Here is a 19,727-nt window from a genome sequence, read left to right on the forward strand (position 1 = left end):
CGGGGGGGCACAGAGGAATATTCAGGAGGGTGAGCAGCAACGCAAGTGGCTTGGGCCAGCCCTGTGTGGCAGGGCTCAGGGAGGGAACATCACCTCCACCCCCTAACTCAGCTCAACAGGTCACCCAATCTATCTGGGAAGGCAGGACGGAACCAAAAATTGTAACTCAAATGAGCTAAGCCTCCCCTGCGAGTTTTACAAATTTTTGGTCACACCTCTCCCCCACAACCCAGACAGGTACTCCCTCCCTGAGCCCTGCCCCACAGGGCTGGCCCTAGCCACCTGGCATCCCCAGCCTGAGCCGCCCCACATTTTAAAAAACCTCTGTACTAAATAAAATGTGTTGTCCAACTTTAAAGGATTTTTCGTGTACCCCCTGACAAGACCTCATGTACCCAAGTTTGAAAGCCACAGGTGTCAATGAATATTAGAGCCACTAAGCCTTAGAGATAACTAGGTGTGTCAACTCTCTGTAAAGACTCTTTGTGACATGACATTATTCAGTTCGCTCTAATTGTGAAATTTACTTATACACCTCTATATAACGTGACCCGCTATAACACGAATTTGGATATAACATGGTAAAGCAGTGCTCCAGGGGAGAGGGGAGGCGCTGAGCACTCTGGCGGATCAAAGCAAGTTTGATATAACACGGTTTCACCTATAATGCGGTAAGATTTTTTGGCTCCCGAGGACAGCATTATATCGGGGTAGAGGTGTAATTAGCAATGTATAAGAAACTCAGGTCAGCTGCTTAATTGGAAGCAGAGATCTCTTGGCGCTTTCCAAATACACAATATTAGGAAGTAAAAATCAAATGCAAATAACATCTTTTTGGAAGCGTGTACAACAAACCCAGTGTTCTACCCAGTTCCAATTAGGGTTTTATTAAATCTGCTGTGACGCTGAGTCATCTTGCCAAAGCAGGAAACAGGTGAGCTATATATCATGCTCCGGTGAAGAAATCCATTCACTTCCACCAACTCTTGGAAGGTGCAGAAGACATTTCCTGTCTTCCCAGAAAGGAAAGGTAAGATTTACATTCCTTTATTTAACATGTGGAGACCTTATTCTCAGGTTTTAAAATATAATCTGCTACAAAGAAGGCTGTCTGAAACATTCAGGCACTCAGAGCAAACTAATGCCTGGATTTTTTTTCAATGAAATGAGGAAGGGTAAAATATAGGCAAAGGGTTAGCCAAAGTAAGAAGAGAAAATATGAAAAGAATCAAGAAACAATAAAAAGTGTCCTTTACACGATGGGACTAGGCAATAAAGCAGCAGTTAAGCAGGGGTATTAAATAATATATATGTTTAAATTCCAGTTCTTTGTGTGCACTATTGGCTTAGATAAAATTATCTTCAGGACAGGGATCCTGTCTCCTTACATAGCTGCACATATAGAGAGCTACCTAAAGAACAATTGTAGTGTGTATAATTATAAAACAAGTATCAGGGGGTCGCCGTGTTAGTCTGTATCTACAAAAACAACAAGGAGTCTGGTGGCACCTTAAAGACTGACAGATTTATTTGGGCATAAGCTTTCGTGGGTAAAAACCTCACGAAGAAGTCTGCCACCAGACTCCTTGTTGTAATTTTAAAAGTTTCACTAGATAATAAATAATGAATTGGGGGGTTGCACTTTTGTAAGAGAGGAAGACAGCCCGGTTTGTATGAATAGTTTAGGCTAGATTGAGTCTTTCCAAGACTCAGCCCTTGGGAAGGGAACAAAAGCACACACAAGAAGATTTCTGCCTGTAATGCTGAAATAATACAGGCTGGAGGTATTACGGTACTGATCCTGCAATGGTGCGCATGGATCAGCCCCATGATGTCAATGGGACTTTGCACATGTACGGAGCACAGAGCTGATTGCAGGATCAGGCTCTAAAGTTTAACTCTCTGAGCAACTAGGTTTACATCTTCTAATGCAGGGGTTCCCAAACTGTGGTACGTAAGCCGCTGGGGGTATGTGAGACATCTCTGTGAGGGAGGGGGTATGTGGGAGAAATTGTGTAATGGTGGGTTTTATTTATTCATTATTTAATTTATTGCATTTTCATAATAGGCTACTGAGATGAAGCTTTAAAACTCAGTGGGAGTTTGTTATGTACAAAACAATTAAATAAAAATACGGTTAATTTACTTCAAGATGTACCAATGAGAACACAGATACGCAAAGACGCTGACATACGGCACCTTCCCCTCCAATCACCGTACAGCACGGGTTCCGTTACTCAGAAACTGTCCAGTCTAACTGAGCTCAGAACTTAATCAGGGTTTTTTACAGTTGTATACATTGCACTATAACTATATCTGTACATAACAACGAAATGTGGACAGCTGGCTAAAGACAGGTAGTGTTAAGAACACACAAAGTATCAGTGATCAGAAGGGTAGGAGTATACTGGCAGCTGGTAGATCTGGAAGGGGCTATGCAATAAGAAAAGCTTGGGAACCTCTATTCTAAAGCATAAGCATTTGGGTGAAAAGGATGGGGTTTTCGAAAACATCTAGGTAAGTAGGAGTCCTATTGACACCCAATAGGATCCTGCAGGCATTTTTGTAACTTTGCAGGACTCATGTAAAAAACTCATCATTATATTTTGTTTTTATTACAAAATTTTAGAATGAACATTTTTGCCATTTCCTTTGGGGAGATTCTCAGTCCTATGTGCAAATTTAACCATATTCACAATTTCTATGAGTTGGTTATTTTCACCTCAGAACATGCCACAGCATATATTTTCCCAAATTTTTAATGCCAAAGTCATTTCTATGTGAAAAATTCATTTTTTCCACTTGGATAAGAGCATAGTTTGCTCTAAGAGTGGCCCGGTTCCACCTGAAAACAGACACATTTTAGCTTGAAATACTTGTGTACAGCTACAAATTTACCAAAAAATCCCCCTATTGTCTAGTGCAGAATGAAATGCGGGGGGGGGGGGGGAGGGGAAATCATTTTATTAAAAATATTTCTTTAATCTCAAGTACTGGTGCAGTCATGCATAATATTACATTTGGAAATAGTAAGGTAAAGTTATAAGATAACAAATGTGTACTAATTATACCTTAAAGTCAAACCAACACAGTACCAGAAAATGTATTACCAGGAAAGAAAAATTACATATATTTACCCTAAGGATCAGCATTAAACTGTTTAGTTTTAGAAGTTAAGGCCAGATCCTTAGATAGTGAAAATGAACATAGTTTCATTGCCAGCTGAGGAACTGGCCCATAATGAATCCATATGCCACAGACATATTATAGATTCTTTGTATGTTCATATCTGTATCTGGGGAGCTGAGATTACAACCTTGATTCTAAAATTGCACAAAACACACGACTAGACCAGTTCAGCTACAGCAGAAACTCTTTTAATGGTAGCAGTAGAAGGTCCCTTATCCTCCATATGAGTCAGCTACTAGAGTACAATGTCACAAGGCAAGTATACTACTAGACTGCCAATACCTCGCATCAGATAAGTCTACAGATAGACAACACCTTGTCAAAGCCAAGAGGAGTGCAGGCAGACATTAAGATTGTGGAAGACATAATGGACCAGTTCCTTACCAGGTGTAAGTGGATTTAGTTTCATTGACGCCAATACAGTTTTAGAGACTGAAATTGATAGAGCTACAAGTAAGGATATGGCCCATTGCTTCCAGCATCATACAAGCAATGTGGTGAGCAGTGGTGCTGGCTATACTGGTAGGAAAAGTGCAACCTGCTTTTCCCCTACGCACCCTGTCAACGTGCTCTCTTTGCAAGTAGCTCTAGAGACCCACTTCTGCAGCACATGGTAATGTCAGCTAACCCCATCATCATTTTACCAGGAATACATTAAACCACAACCATCAACCTCCCTCTAAACCCAATATAAAACTAAGCTAATAATAAATCAACCTGGCATCAGACACTTAAGCCTACTTAGACTGGGGCTTAGGCACAGGACCAATGGAAGTGAATTGCAGCTCAGCCACTAGCCCAAGCCGATTAAACCACAGGTACTGAGAACCAAAGCCTCCAAGCAGATCCTAACTACAATGACCGGGAGCAAAGATCCCCAGAGATAAATGAGTCCTGGGCCTTACAGGGATTTGAAAATACTCCCGAGCACTTTTTGAATTGCACCCAGAATCAGAGAGAAATGCAGTGTAAGGATTCAAGCACACCTCTCATGCTAAGAGTCCTGTACAGTGCAAGAAGTGGGCAGCTGCATTCTGCACTGGATACGGCTCCTAGGTGGACCTCAAGGGCAGCCTTGCATCCCAACAGGTCATCATTGCTGTGTCCCATTCACACAATTATGCTATGGGCAAACCTTCTATAACAAAAGTCCTGAAACAACTCATCTTTCCTGGGACACAATCCCTGGCTCAGTTCCTGATCTATAGCAATATTCCAGTGCTGGTCGTTAATCACCTACCCTTTGAACATGAACACAGCAAACACATCAATGTTTATTCTTCTCAGTTATTCAGCTAGATCAGGGGTAGGCCACCTATGGCACTCACACTGCCCAGGTCCTGGCCACCGGTCCGGGGGGCTCTGCATTTTAATTTAATTTTAAATGAAGCTTCTTAAACATTTTAAAAACATTGTTTATTTTACATATAACAATAGGATGGCAGGGATTGGTCCTGCTTTGAGCAGGGGCTTGGACTAGATGACCTCCTGAGGTCCCTTCCAACCCTGATATTCTATGATTCTATGATTCTAGTTTAGTTAAATATTATAGACTTATAGAAAGAGACTTCTAAAAACGTTAAAATGTATTACTGGCACGTGAAACCTTAAATTACAGTGAATAAATGAAGACTCAGCACACCACTTCTGAATGGTTGCCAACCGACCCCTGAGCCAGATTGTGACTAGGACTATGCATTCACACTGGGGAGAAGGAATCCCCCCTCAGCATTCTCACGTGAGCTACTCAAAGGTTGGGTAGGTGTAGGCTGAGTTACTTATCCATTTACTTCCTCCCGAGAGCAGATGGAAGGGGAATGAACAGAGACTCAGCTCCTGCCCTTACTTACTGGCCAGAGTCATGAGGAAAGCTGCGGGAGCTGGGAGTAGAAGTTGGCATTGGTGCTATAGACCAGCAATAAATTACTATCCTGAGGAGCAAGGAGTAAATAGAAGGAATTGAGTCACAGAAGGATGTCTCCTAAGGATACTTCTGGGAGCTTATACACCACCCCTTGCTCAGGGTTGTATCTAACGTTACCATCTAGCCCTAAACCTTATTTTCCTTCCATGCAGATGGCCACCTCCCTGCTTTCAATTATAAACAAAGGGCACTGGTTTGAACAAAACCTCAGGGGCTAAATTCAAATCAGGTTTGCACTGGCTTCTGCTGCTGTAAACTCAGGTGCATGTCCCCAGCAGTAGAAAATCTGCTGAGGAGGCAGCTATGGTACCATGTCTTCAGCATCCCCTCCACAATGGGATGGACAGTATGGGCAAGGGCAATCCCATAAGTGGCTAGGAAGGGAGTATTGCAAAGGTGGGTAGTGCACGTGCTAATTCAGTGCATCCCCTCTGCAGTTTCCACAGAGAAGATTCCTATGGAGCTCTGGTTAGAAACTAAACCTGTCCCCACATAACTAAAGCCCGAAGACAGAGTGGCAGCAGTAGTAATGTCTCCCCTTCCTCCATGCAGGGAAATTAGGACATCCCTCTACACTTAACTTAGTAGAAAGGAACAGGAGTACTTGTGGCACCTTAGAGACTAACTAACGGCTGCTACTCTGAAACCTGTCATTATGCAAGGCACTGCATTTAGCCGTATGGAGTGGAAATCCATCAACCTCATATAAATTTGTTAGTCTCTAAGGTGCCACAAGTACTCCTGTTCTTTTTGCGGATACAGACTAACACGGCTGCTACTCTGAAACCTGTCATTAGTAGAAAGGAAATCCCTCTAGTAGAGGAGCATGTACTGTGAGAAAAACATGGGTTCCTGGTTGGCTCATAGTGCTGTTAGAAGTAACAGAGAGAGAAAGAAAGGAGCATGTTTTTCTCTAGTATAAAGACCTGGTGACAAAACCACTGCCTTTCTGATTGAGAAAACCCCCAGACATATACAGCACACGGCAGCACACTTCTGCTGGGATGTATTTAAATAAACATAAGCTATAGGCAGGAAGGAGAACTAAGCAGGTTGTTCTTCCCTTTTCAGAGATGATTCTGCTGGCTGCATTCCTGAGCCTGGCTGCTGTGCTGCAGCCATCCACCGGACAGGTAGGACGAGAGCTGGGTGGGAAACATTTTTCCAATCCCAGGAATATTTTGAGATTTCTGAATCACAATGAAAAGTAAAAATGTCAAATATGTTTGCAAACTGATAAATAAAAAATCATTTTTACGTCATTTGAAATGTTCCACTTCAGTTATTTCAAAGCATTTCATGTTGATTTGGACCCATTTTTGAGGGGGTGGAGGGTGAAATTTTAAACCCAGTTAAGTCCCTAAAGCAATACAAGCACTTAAATCCTTTAAATGGCATAAGTGTTCAAGGCAAACAAAAGCAGTGGCTCTCGACCTTTCCAAACTACTGTACCCCTGGCAGGAGTCTGATTTGTGTTGAGTATCCACAAGTTTCACCTCACTTAAAAACTACTTGCTTACAAAACCAGACATAAAAATACAAAAGTGTCACAGCACACTGTTACTGAAAAATTATTACTTTCTCATTTTTACCATATAATTATAAAATAAATCAATTGGAATATAAATATTGTACTTACATTTCAGTGTATAGTATATTGAGCAGTAAAAAAAAGTCATTTTCTGTATGAAATTTTAGTTTGTACTGACTTTGCTAGTACTTTTTATGTAGCCTGTTATAAAACCAGGAAAATATCGAAATGAGCTGATGTACCCCCTTGAAAACATCTGCGTATCCTCAGGGATACACATATACCTGGTTGAGAACCACTGAACTGAAGGACAGATTCTGCAAATACTTTCCAGATTAACTTTACTCACATAAGTAGTCCTCTCATTAGCAATAGGAAGAACAGGAGTACTTGTGGCACCTTAAAGGTGCCACAAGTACTCCTGTTCTTCTTTTTGCGGATACAGACTAACACGGCTGCTACTCTGAAACCTGTCATTAGCAATAGGATTACTCATGTGAGTAAAGTCAGACACATGAAGAAGCAATCATAGGATCAGGGCCTAAGACCCTGAGGCTGAGTAAGGTTTACAAATGAAAAGTGAAATGACACACACATGCAGTAATACTGACTGAGCTTAGATAGTCATAACTGGGAAAACAGAGGGTTACAAAGAAAACTGTTTTGTAACCTTATGTATAACATTCACAATCATAAAGAAATTCTATAGTATATTAAAGAACTGAAACATTTCATGGTATTTTCACAGATGGTTCTTCTCGATAACAATCCAAAGCAGTGCGGACGATGCATGTTCATTTACATCATCTGAGTCAGATGCCACCAGCAGAAAGTTAATATTATGTTTTGGTGGTTCGGGTTCTGTAGTTTCCACATCAGAGTGTTGCTCTTTTAAGACTTCTGAAAGCACGCTCCACACCTCATCCCTCTCAGATTTTGGAAGGCACTTCAGATTCTAAAATCTTGGGTCGAGTGCTGTAGCTATCTTTAGAAATCTCATGTTGGTGCTTTCTTTGAGTTTTGTCAAATCTGCAGTGAAAGTGTTCTTAAAATGAACATGTGCTGGCTCATCATCCAAGACTGCTATTAAACAAAATATATGCAGAATGCAGGTAAAACAGAACAGGGAATAAACAATTCTCCCCTAAGGAGTTCAGTCACAAATTTAATTAATGCATTATTTTTTAATGAGTGTCATCAGCATGGAAGCATGCCCTCTGGAATGGTGGCTGAAGCATGAATAGGCATACAAATGTTTAGCATATCTGGTACCTAAATACCTTGCAATGTCAACTATAAAAGTGCCATGCAAACGCCTGGTCTCACTTTCTGGTGACACTGTAAATAAGAAGAGGGCATCATTATCTTCTGTAAATGTAAACAAACTTGTTTGTCTGAGCGACTGGCTGAACAAGACGTAGGACCGATTGGACTTGTAGGCTCTAAAGTTTTACATTGTTTTGTTTTTGAATGCAGTTATGTAACAAAAAAAATCTACATTTGTAAGTTGCACTTTCACAGCAAAGAGATTGCACTACAGTACTTGTATGACGTGAATTGAAAACTACTATTTTTTTTATTTATCCCTGCTCAGTGCAAATATATGTAATAAAAAATAACACACACTTTGTATTCTGTGTTGTAATTGAAATCAATATATATGAAAATGTAGAAAAACATCCAAAATATTTAGTAAATTTCAATTGGTATTCTATTAACAGTGCAATTAAAATTGTGATTATTCACCATTATTTTTTTAATTGCAATTAATTTTTCTTAGTTATTCACGTGAGTTAACTGCGATTAATTGACAGCCCTAGTAAATAAATAAATAATAATACATTCAGTGGAGTTTTCCTGTCTTTAACAGAACTGTATTTGGCCCAATATATTTCAAAGAATTTGGAAGTCTAAAAATTCTAAGAATAGCTAACACTATCAGTTTCTGATTGCTAAATTGTACTCACTGGGACCACACATGAAGTAAGGTGCTATATAGCATAGAATAAAGATATTAGAATCTGATCTATAATTAATTAATCAATGATTGATTGACAGATTCATTCTGATGAAATTAAGTTTATACACATAATTAGTTCATGAAATATTTTAAAGACACATTAATTGGAATTGATTCCTAGGTTTACATTAAAATATTTTAGACTCACACAACCAAATACAGGAAAAACTATTGTACGTTCCTTTAATTTAGACTCCAGGTTTAGCTTCTTTGTCAACTGACAACGCATATCAACAAAAGGAGATTGTTGACAAGCACAATGCCTTAAGAAGAGGGGTGATGCCAACCGCTAGCAACATGCTGAGGATGGTAAGATGCATTTTGCAAAGCAATCTATAATGCATATAAACCCTATCAATGTTACTAGAGAATTTGGAAGGGCATAGCATATCCCCTGGCAGAAAACATGCCATTTGAATCCTTTTCCTGATAAAATGTTAATGAACATAGGAGTTAGTAGGGGAAGGGAGTGTGTTGGATATGACAAATCTTGTTGCTTATGAAAAATGATATCTCCTTTTGAACTGAAGGGAAAAACCACTAGGTCTGGTCTCCCAGGTTGCCCTGTGATGTATTCTCCATCTAGCTAACCACCGTGATATCTAGCCTTCTCCTAAGGTGTGCAGCTACTGAGCTGCTCCTCATTTTACTGCCCAAATGAGAGAGAAGGTATTGTCAAGAAAATTTTAAACACTGAAAATGCAATTCCCAAGTGTATGTCCTCTTCTATGTTCTGCATTACGAAGTACAAAGAGGTACACATCTGAACACCTAATGTTTCTCATTTAATTAAGGAATGGAGTCCTGCAGCTGCAAAGAATGCCAAGAGTTGGGCAAATCAATGTACTTTATCCCATAGTCCCCCAAACAGAAGGACAACTAGTAAGTAAAGTATCACTTTTAAATGAACAATGCTTCATTCAACCCATTATACAAACAATTTGCAGATAATGTAACCCCGTTCATATTTAAGTGGTATTAATATTTTGCTGAATGAATAACATTTATAACACTGGAGTGTATGGATTCATCTATTCTGTGTATGCAACGTTTTTTTGAATATCGACTATGATTCAACATCAAAGAAATAATGAAAAATTTCCAAGAAATTTCACCATTTTTAACTTCTGAAGAAAAATTGGGGAAAAAAATCATTTTTTTTAGATTTATCTCCTTCAAATCCCTCTCCTCCCATTCTTTATCCCCGAACAGCTCTAATAATATGAAAAGTGCTTGGTGAGAAGGTAAATCCCTTTTAATTGAGGTCACTTGCATTTGTTCACAGAGTGATAATAATAATAATAATTAATGGAGATATCCCATCTCCTAGAACTGGAAGGGACCTTGAAAGGTCATTGAGTCCAGCCCCCTGCCTTCACTGGCAGGACCAAGTACTGATTTTGCCCCACTTGTCAAGTGCCCCCCCCCTCAAGGATTGAACTCCCAACCCTGGGTTTAGCAGGCCAATGCTGAACAAGGCTATTGTTAATTTGAGTTTATGATTGATTCAAGAGTGAATCCAAAGCAAGACCCTGGATGTGAACACTCCTGACACATGAGAAAGTTAGAATCCAGATCCAAATTTAGGCTTTGATTCTGATCTACATTGCACTAGTTTTACACTGGTGTAATTCCACTGACATCTATGGAGTTACTCCTGATTTAAGAATCTTTGCAAGAAATCCTATTTTCCCAATATTTTTATACCAAACACCAGGATGGATTAACAATAGATCCTTAAAATCTGGACATAGTTTATGGAGGAAACAAGAAGGCTGGGCCAATATGTGACTATTCACGATGTGGGGAGGGATAGCTCAGTGGTTTGAGATTGGCTTGCTAAACCCAGCGTTGTGAGTTTAGTCCTTGAGGAGGCCACTTAGGGATCTAGGGCAAAATCAGTACTTAGTCCTGCTAGTGAAGGCAGGGGGCTGGACTCAATGACCCTCTGGGGTCCCTTCCAGTTCTATGAGATAGGTATATCTCTATATATTATTAGACAAGGAACAAGGGGGCAATGTCAAGAAGTTTATTTGTGCTGGCAGCAATGTCTGTCCAGAGTGGATGGGTCTCAGAGTTTTAGGGATATGTTGGCATTTTGGTGTATCTGGGTTCTGCTAACTTATCGCTGCTGTGAAAGTTAAGATAAACATCTGAATCTCTGAATACTTATGAGAACCAAAGGTAACCTTTGAACCGCTGGAATGTACCCAACACTATTCACTCATGACCTGAAGAGTGACAGAGGCCAGGGTTGTAAAATGTGGGTATTCAGGAAATGAAATAGATTCTTCCCACCAGGCTCTCCTAGAAATTCCTGAATCTTCTACTAGTTCTGCCCACATGCTGAAGCTTTTGTATCTTCTTAAGCCCCTTTCATCAACTTTTGTGAATGGTCTCCTTTCCATTTTCAGCAGTGGGCTGTGGCGAAAATCTCTACATGTCAACTGCTCTCAAATCCTGGTCAGATGCAATTCAAGCCTGGTACAATGAGGTGGGAAATTTCATATATGGCATTGGGTCAACCACACCAGGTGCAGCGATTGGCCATTATACCCAGGTAAAGGACCATAACACCACTTGTCATATTCATGTTTTAACTAATTCATGCTTGGCTAAATGATTAGAGGTTTTTAAGGCTCAGCTTGACAAAGCCTTGGCAGGGATGATGTAGTTGGTGTTGGTCCTACTTTGAGCAGGGGGTTGGACTAGATGACCTCCTGAGGTCTCTTCCAACCCTGATATTCTATGATTCTATGATTACCAGGGGTAGGAGAAATAACAGCCTCAATATATTTAAAGGGAATAAACACCATAAAGGATAAGAATTATTCCAACAGAACAAAAGTAATGGGACAAAAAACAAAATAAAACTATGGAAGCTGTAGACTAAATATTATGACCAATTTCCCCACAGTGAGGTCTGTTAGACCAAGGAATGTGGTAGAAACTGTATGGCTTGCATAATTTAAAACTAGGCTAGACCAAGCTCCATAAATTGTAGGGAACAATACCACATTGGCAGAGAGAGAGAGACTAGATAACCTACTAGATTTTTTTTTCTTGTGGGAGTAATGTTGTTCTTGCTGTTGTTGTTCAGGCCCTAAATTAACATCATCTTTCCTTCAATACATTCTTCAGACCCATACACACACACTCACTCTCATGCACTAGTTATAAACTAATCAAGCTAATTCCCCTACAGGCTAGGAAAGAAGTAAGTGTAAAAGAGACTTAATTTATATTTGTAAATTTTTGGAGGCATTTGATTATTACTGGAATGTGGGCAAGATAAGAACCTAGGGAGATAAACATCTGTAGGTTGGTTTACAAACGCTCTGTACAATTGTATTGTCTTAGATTTCATGACCAGAAGGAGCCATTATGACCATCTAGTCTCACCAGTTGCATGTAAGACAGAGCAGATAATTTTATCTACTGATTCCTGCCTCTTGTCCAACAATTTGTGGTTGAACCCAGTGTATATGTTTGTGTATCTATGCCTGATTTAAAAACTCAGGTGCCTGAGAATCTACTGTGTTGCTTGGGTTTCATTCCAATTACATCCTAGATGGTTTTCTATGAAGGGTGAATAAGACAATATGAAAACTACATAGTGTCTCTGTTTCCTTTCCTACAAGATGTAACATATTCTGCTACACTGTGTAATAAGATAATATGCCCAAATCTCAACTTCATAGGAAAATGTTTTTAAATGTATATTTTATTATATTAAAAATATAGAGCCCTTCATATTCACTCATTTATTTACTCTTCTCTCGCCAGGTGGTTTGGTACAAGTCTTACCAGATTGGTTGTGCAATTGCCTATTGTCCTCAGAGATTTTACAAATACTACTACGTTTGCCATTACTGCCCTGCGTATGTATTAACTATGGATTTCATTGAATATCGGAATTCCTTAGTGCTTTAATTCATCAAAATGATCCAAGGAGCTGTCAGCTACATTGCAAAATGCAGCATATTTTTTAAAGTGGGCTTATGGTCAGAGGAGCAATTCCGTAATAATGGTATGAAGAAGCATACATGCAAATTACATTTTGAAATAAAACAACCCACAAACCCCCCAGTAATTGCCCAGTGAGGTCTGCTCTGCTTAAAAATCTAAGCATTTTTTCTTAACAGCCGGGTAAGTGAAAAAGAAGATGCTCGTATTTCTAACTAATAGGGGCCTGCAAGAAACTTTCCCTAGGACATGTTATCTACTAACTGCCTCCTGCAGGGTTTCTTGCACCTTCCGTTGAAGTAGCAGCGCTGGTCATTGCGAGCCTGCTACTCAGGATGGCACATAAGCACTTGCAAGTATTGTAAGCAATCTATCATTAATAAGGCTACGAGTCTGTCACGGAGGTCACAGAAATCACAGATTCCATGACCTTCTGTGGCCTCCATGACTTCTGCAACGACTGGTGCTGACCCTGGGCCAGCAGCAGCAGTTTGGGTGTGTGGGAGGGGGCTCAGGGCCAGAGGCAGGGGGTTGGGAGGTGTGGGGGGGGTCCTTACCTCAGAGTGAGGGGCTCCCCAGCTCCCACTGGCATGGCCCTGCAACTCCCAGGCAGCGGAGGGGCCAGAGGCAGCTCTGTGCTGCACACTGCCCACTCCCACAGGTCCTGCCCCTGCAGCTCCAATTGGCTGTGGTTCCCAGCCAATGAGCGCTGTGGCAGCTAGCGCTTGTGGTGGGAGCAGCATGCTGAGCCCCTTGGCCCCTCCACCGCCTAGGAACTGCAGGGACGTGGAGCGGGTAGGGAGCCCAGCCCCCTACCAGCCCCATCAACCCTCCCCCTCCCACCATCAGCAGGGGTCCCGGACAATGGTGCCTGCCCCCCCTCCCCCGCCCCCACCACCATCAGCAGGGTCCTGGGCCACCGCCCCCAGCACCCCCGGACTACCCACCCCCAGAGCACCATTGGCCCCCCACCCAAGTTTTAGTCACTGGTATTTTTAGTAAAAGTCATGGACAGGTCACGGGCCATGAATTTTTGTTTACTGCCCATGACCTGTCCATGACTTTTACTAAAAAACCCTTTGACTAAAACGTAGCCTTAATCATTAACAATAAAGACAACGGGGTAAGATTTTCAAAGCAGTGCATGGGATTTGGCCATACACCTTTGATTCATTTTAATATTTACATTTTGACATTTGAAATTATTGTTTGACACATACCAGACTAAGGGTGTGTCTACACTGCAGCCAGGGATGTGATTGCAAGTCATGTAGATGCGTCTGTGCTAGTTTTATTCTCACTAGCTTGCAAAACATAGCAGTGAGTGTGTGGTAGAGTAGACATCAGCCCACGCTGTATAAGCCTGCCTGACCCTGCTTGGCACATACCAGGGCCGGCTCCAGTGTTTCTGCCGCCCCAAGCGGCTGGGGGGGAGAGGGGGGAAAGCTGCGATCGGCAGCACTTCGGTGGCAGCTCCACCGCGCCACTTCGTTCTTCTGCCGAATTGCCACCAATGAGCCGGACGTGCTGCCCCTTTCCGTTGGCCGCCCCAAGCACCTGCTTGCTGCGCTGGTGCCTGGAGCCGGCCCTGGCACATACTCACTTGTCTAGTCTGTGCTGAAGCCTGTCCCATGGCATCTTTGCTCCATTAGCATTGTGGTTAGATTAGAACTAGTGCAGGAATGTCTACACAACCAGCAAATCACACACACACGACTGCAGTGTAAATGTCCCCTGAGTGTAAATGAAGATGTGTGTTGTAGGATGACTTCACAATTTATGCTGTTTAATTTTACCATTTCAGGGGGAATTACAGAAACACAATGAACACACCTTACAAATCAGGGCCAGTGTGTGGAGATTGTCCTAATGCTTGTGACAACGGACTATGCAGTAAGTTTTAGCAGTTTGAAGTATTGCAGTGGCAAAGTTGTCACTTATTAAAACAATGTTTAATTCCCTTGGCGGGAAGGCTTTGAGAAATTATCCACTCAAAAATCTTGCCTACAGAACATGACTGCGAGGTCCTTACACACACTCATTGCTAACCATGTTATATTTAAAAATGAGCATGTGTAGGGGCTCATGTAAGGGCTTCTGAGAGGGGATAGTTATCCTGTCAGGGGACTGTCATAACGTTATCGTGTCCCCATCAGAAGAGAAGATTGAGGAGGACATGATAACATTCTTCAGATATGTCAAATTTCATTATAAAGGAGATGGTGATCAATTGTTCTGCACGTCCTCCCAGGGTAGGACAAGAAGTAATCGGCTCAGTTTATAGTCAGGGAGATTTATGTTAGATAGTAGGAAAATCTTTCTAACTGTAAAGATAGTTAAGCATGGGAACAGGTTACTAGGGAGGATGTGGAATCCCCGTCATTGGAAGGTTTTTTTTTGTTTGTTTTTTTAAGAACAGGCTAGGTAAGTATGTCAGGAATGGTCTAGGAATACTTAATGCTGCCTCAGCATGGGGCCGGATGACCTCTCAAGGTCGCTTCCAGCCCTACATTTCTATGATTCTGTACTGAATAGGACTTTGCAATTGTTCATATTTATTATTTGCTTTATGATAGTGCTTACGAGCCATGATCATGGGCCAGGACCCTGTTGTGCTAGGCACCACATAAGTATATAATGAATTCTATTGAAATCAATCAGAGAACTTGTGGAGTAAGTTTATATAGAGAGAGAAATATAGCTGGGCATATGCTGCTTAATATGAGCCAGGAGATCATTAAGTTCCCTACCTCTGCGCCCCCTCTCCCCCCCCCCCAACACCTACAATGGCATGAGCAAGTTCCCTCAAGGGTTTCAGACCGAGTCATTCATCCAGTCCGGTGTTTCTCAAACTGGGGTCGCCGCTTGTGTAGGGAAAGCCCCTGGTGGGCCGGGCCGGTTTGTTTACCTGCCCCGTCTTTCAGTCCAGCTGATCGTGGCTCCCACTGGCCGCGGTTCACCGCTGCAAACCAATGGTGGCTGCTGGAAACGGCGGCCAGTACGTCCCTCGGCCTGTGCCGTTTCCAGCAGCTCCCATTGGCCTGGATCAACAAACCGCGGCCAGTGGGAGCCACGATTGGCCGGACCGGAAGACGAGGCAGGTAAACAAAACGGCCCGGCCTGCCAGGGGCTTTCCCTACACAAGCGGCAACCCCAGCTTGAGAAACACTGATCCAGTCCATGAGGGAAAATGGCATTTTCCTACCTCTCATTCTGGGTAATAGTTTTCGGGCCTCAGTGTGGAACCTTTCCTCACCTTAGTGAGCACTTACTTATGCAAGTAGCTCCACTGAAGCCAGTGGAACTAAGTCTTCACCACGTGAGTGAGCATTGGCACATTCCAGCGCTTTGTGTTTCATGTGTTAGCCCCTTTGCCTCTGAACAACAAATTTCTTCCAAGATTGCTGTGGTGCCTCTCTAACTGCAGCAGCTGCCAGGGAGTGTGTGAGAAAAAGCTGGCCCAATGGCTGAGTGTTTCACCTGCTATGTTTCCTAATGCTCCTCCCCAGGCAGAGAGAGGTGGCTCTCGTCCCCCATTCTTATGTGGTAAACTCTCAGTGCCTTTTGCTAAAAACCAAAGCCACTTGTATTTGTACACTAAGAACTGCAGAGTATATAGAAAAATCTGCAATGGATTTTGCTGTTGTAACTTCTGAGAGCCACAAACTCCTGGAGGTGCTGCACCTGAGGCAGGCACAATGCTTCTGGGAATAAAGGGACAGTATGGCTGCTCTCCAAGTGAGACTGTGCCACGCCCCTGGGCAAAGGTACAAGAGAAGTAGGACAGTTCCATATGACTTCTTCCTCCAGGACTACCAGGAAGATATAATGATACACTTCACAGAATACACTAGGTTTGCAAATCTGGATAGCTCATTCTTGGGACAAAACTCTTATGGGAAATAGAAGGAGAGTCTTATTAAACTGATCTAATCTTATTAAAATGTGACCGACCTCCAAACCTGACTTGTCTTGTAATTGTATTGTAATAAGCTATATTAAAACAAAGTATTGCTGCACCTGATAAATTGCCTTAAACTAAGTGAACAATTTTTCTGTTAGACTTCTACAGTTTTACTGGGGAACAAATAAAACTGAACAGAAAAAAAAATACAGTGAAAAATACTTATTGAGTCAAAATATGCTTTAAAGGAAACAGCGTGGGGCTTTTTCCCCCTCCTCTTGTTAATACCTAATCTTATGCTCTGTTTCATTTTCAGCCAATCCTTGTAAATATGTGGACGATTACTCAAACTGTCCTAGTTTAAAAGTGTTCCCTGGATGTACAAACCCCACGATCAAGGCAAGATGTGCTGCCTCCTGCCGTTGCACCACTGAAATAAAATAACAGCCTCTGATTCCTCCCTTCATGGAAATTCTTCTTTTTAATGACAGCATCTTTTAGAAAATCAGGGTCCCATCTTGCAGCCCTTATATATGAAACCCTACTGACTTCAATGGGGTTACTCACCTGAGTAAAGGCTGCAAGATCTGACCTTTCATCTCATGTTTTTTTCTGCTTTAATTCTTTGTTTTAAAATGTAGTAGATTTTTCTTCCTTGCCTGAAAGTCAGCATTGTACATGATAGACTTGTACAACATTGAATGACTGAGATTCGTCTGTATCAATACCAACTTCATCTTTTACAAAATACCATCTAAAGGTCACTTCCTGTCAAGATATACTTGTGGTGTCCTTATTCTGAAAATAATCCCATTGATACAATGGGCCAGAGTTCTCCGTCATCATTCATGTTGAGAGCCACCTTACTGCACAATCAATGGGATCAGTACGTCTATTATTGCCAATGATTATCACACAAGGAAGGAAGGAAGGATTATGGGATAGAGAAATATTCTTCTAATACCAAATAGAGAGCTGTCACCTGAATTACTTTCAAATCATTTGTCATTTCTGTGTTACTCATTAAATTACTCATTCAATACTGCACACCTTGTTTTGGCTTTTATTACTTTTGTTTCATGTAAAATACTCTTTAGCCAACTTCCATGGGTGTAAGTCTGTATCAGAATTCTTTGTTCATATAGCTTTGATGCAGCAAGCAATGTTTGACTGATATGCCTGGAAACACTGCAGAAGATTTATAATGCTTATATTTTGAAGGGGTGACATTTTTCTAATAGAAATAGACAAAGAATGTAGAGATGAGAGAAGCAATTTTAGTTAAAGTAACAACAAAAATGTTCTGAGGCTGACAAATAAAGGGCCAAGTGGAATGAGTAAAGACTTTTCATCTAAGGAGGTGGAATTTCACTAAGAATGAATTTGGCTGCAGGAGGTTCCTGGAGGTGGAGGTGGGTCTGATGATCTACCCTCAAGAGCAGCTGTGCAGGGGATGGACAAGTCTGGTCCTTCCGCCAGCCCAGATGGAGCTAGAAGCCCCCTGGCCGGGGCACTCCTAGCAGCAGGGGGAGATCGGATTTCATGGGGAAGGGCTTATTTCACGGTCTGTGACCCGTTTTTCATAGCCATGAAATTGGTAGGGTCCTAGTTATAATGAATACATTTTGGAAGGGATATTAAACCTTGTGCTTCAGGGCTAAGCTAAATTTGAACCATCTGAGATGATGAATAGATCTAGTGCGCGGGGGGAGGGGAGGGAAGATTATCCCACATCCGTCTACTGCAGGGTTCTTACACCTTCTTCTGAAGTAGCTGGTACTGGACACTGTCAGAGACAAAATACTGGATTAGATGGACCCCTGGTCTGATCCAGTTTGGCACTTCCTAGATTACCCTTGAATAACAGACATCAACCCATTGCACAAGTGACACTATATATGGAATGTGACTTCCTCTCTAAAACTTTATGTTGGCTTGTTGGCAACTGTCTCAAAATACTACCTCTCTCTGCTTGGTCATAGGGCATCATCCAAAGCCCTCTGAAGCCAATGGAAATAACTTCCCAGTGAATTTCTGTTTTGCAAGTTTGGGGGGACTGGGGGAAGAGAGGGACAACATCCATTCAGTAATTTTTAAATATAAAAGTTTTCCTGGAACTAAGTGTTCAACCATATTTTCCCCACAATTCACTACAAAATAAGTTTTGAATTATTTGCCTGGGCAAGCGGTCTGCAAAGGGTTAACAAACCTGTCTGCATCTCCCTCCTTGCTCTCTTTCTCATATCAATGGCTCATTCACATCAGTTGGGGATTGTTTGTTAGAGGGGGGGCTGGTGCAGGTTCAGGTGCAGGCAGGATTAAATTGCCTGTGGATAGCTAGTGTCTGGATTCCAGACCATAGCCACTTTTCAACATTTTCAGCAACGAGCCCCAAAATCTATTTTATTGGGAAGTTAAGTTTTAGTTTTATACATGATACACCTCTACCCCGATATAACGCGACCCGATATAACACGGATTCAGATATAATGCAGTAAAGCAATGCTCGGGTGGGGGGGGGCTGCGCACTCCGGCGGATCAAAGCAAGTTCGATATAACGCGGTTTCACCTATAACGCAGTAAGATTTTTTGGCTCCCGAGGACAGCGTTATATAGGGGTAGAGGTGTACTTGCCAATGTATATAAATGTGAGTCCATTACTTGTGAGTCTCTTCTAGTTAGACATATTGAATTTTCCCTTGAGTGACACAGGTGACTCATTCTACCAGTAAATCTATGAATCTCAAAGTAAACTTCTTTGTAGAATATATACAAATGTAGGTCAACAGACTGTGCTAAAAGTAGAAGCACAAATAGCTGAAATACAGTTTTCTTCTGTTCTGCTCCCAGGACGTGATTCTCTGTTGACATACACCTTGTGCAGTCATTTACACCAGTGAAAAGTGGAGATAAAGCACCATGCTTCTCATTTGATAGTGTGTTCACACCTATTTTGCACTGGTCTCAATGACTGCACTAGATGGACAACAGTGAAGAATCTAGCCTTTTTCCCCCCAGACTCCATGGGCATGTCTACAGTAGGAAAAATGGTGTGTTTTTAAAATGTGATAACTGAGACTTAAAAACCTAGTGTAGACAGGGACAGATGTAGTTTTAACATGTGTTAGCTGCTTCAAGTGAGCCTAGACCTGTCTATAGGATTTTAAAACATGTTAGATATCATGTACTAGCT

The 19,727-nt window shown here is 41.7% G+C and overlaps 1 protein-coding gene across 1 annotated transcript; it reads left to right on the forward strand.

The window, feature by feature from the left end:
- The first annotated feature begins 926 nt into the window (after positions 1–926).
- On the forward strand, positions 927–17,574 carry LOC101950489 (cysteine-rich venom protein pseudechetoxin-like). The gene is made up of 8 exons (XM_005314380.4): positions 927–1,030; positions 6,185–6,246; positions 8,857–8,973; positions 9,459–9,546; positions 11,079–11,224; positions 12,451–12,545; positions 14,435–14,523; positions 16,851–17,574. The coding sequence occupies exons 2-8, from the start codon at positions 6,187–6,189 to the stop codon at positions 16,976–16,978; spliced, it is 723 nt and encodes a 240-aa protein (XP_005314437.2). The 5' UTR covers positions 927–1,030; positions 6,185–6,186; the 3' UTR covers positions 16,979–17,574.
- The last annotated feature ends 2,153 nt before the right edge of the window (positions 17,575–19,727 follow it).

The sequence above is a fragment of the Chrysemys picta genome, chromosome 3, assembly GCF_011386835.1.
Source record: "Chrysemys picta bellii isolate R12L10 chromosome 3, ASM1138683v2, whole genome shotgun sequence".
Lineage (NCBI taxonomy): Eukaryota > Metazoa > Chordata > Testudines > Emydidae > Chrysemys > Chrysemys picta.

Excerpts from the sequence above, each read along its gene's own strand:
- LOC101950489 (XM_005314380.4), top strand. The coding sequence starts at position 6,187 with ATGATTCTGCTGGCTGCATTCCTGAGCCTGGCTGCTGTGCTGCAGCCA. Across the intron at positions 6,247-8,856 it reads TGCAGCCATCCACCGGACAG|ACTCCAGGTTTAGCTTCTTT; the intron begins GTAGGACGAGAG and ends CCTTTAATTTAG. Across the intron at positions 8,974-9,458 it reads CTAGCAACATGCTGAGGATG|GAATGGAGTCCTGCAGCTGC; the intron begins GTAAGATGCATT and ends CATTTAATTAAG.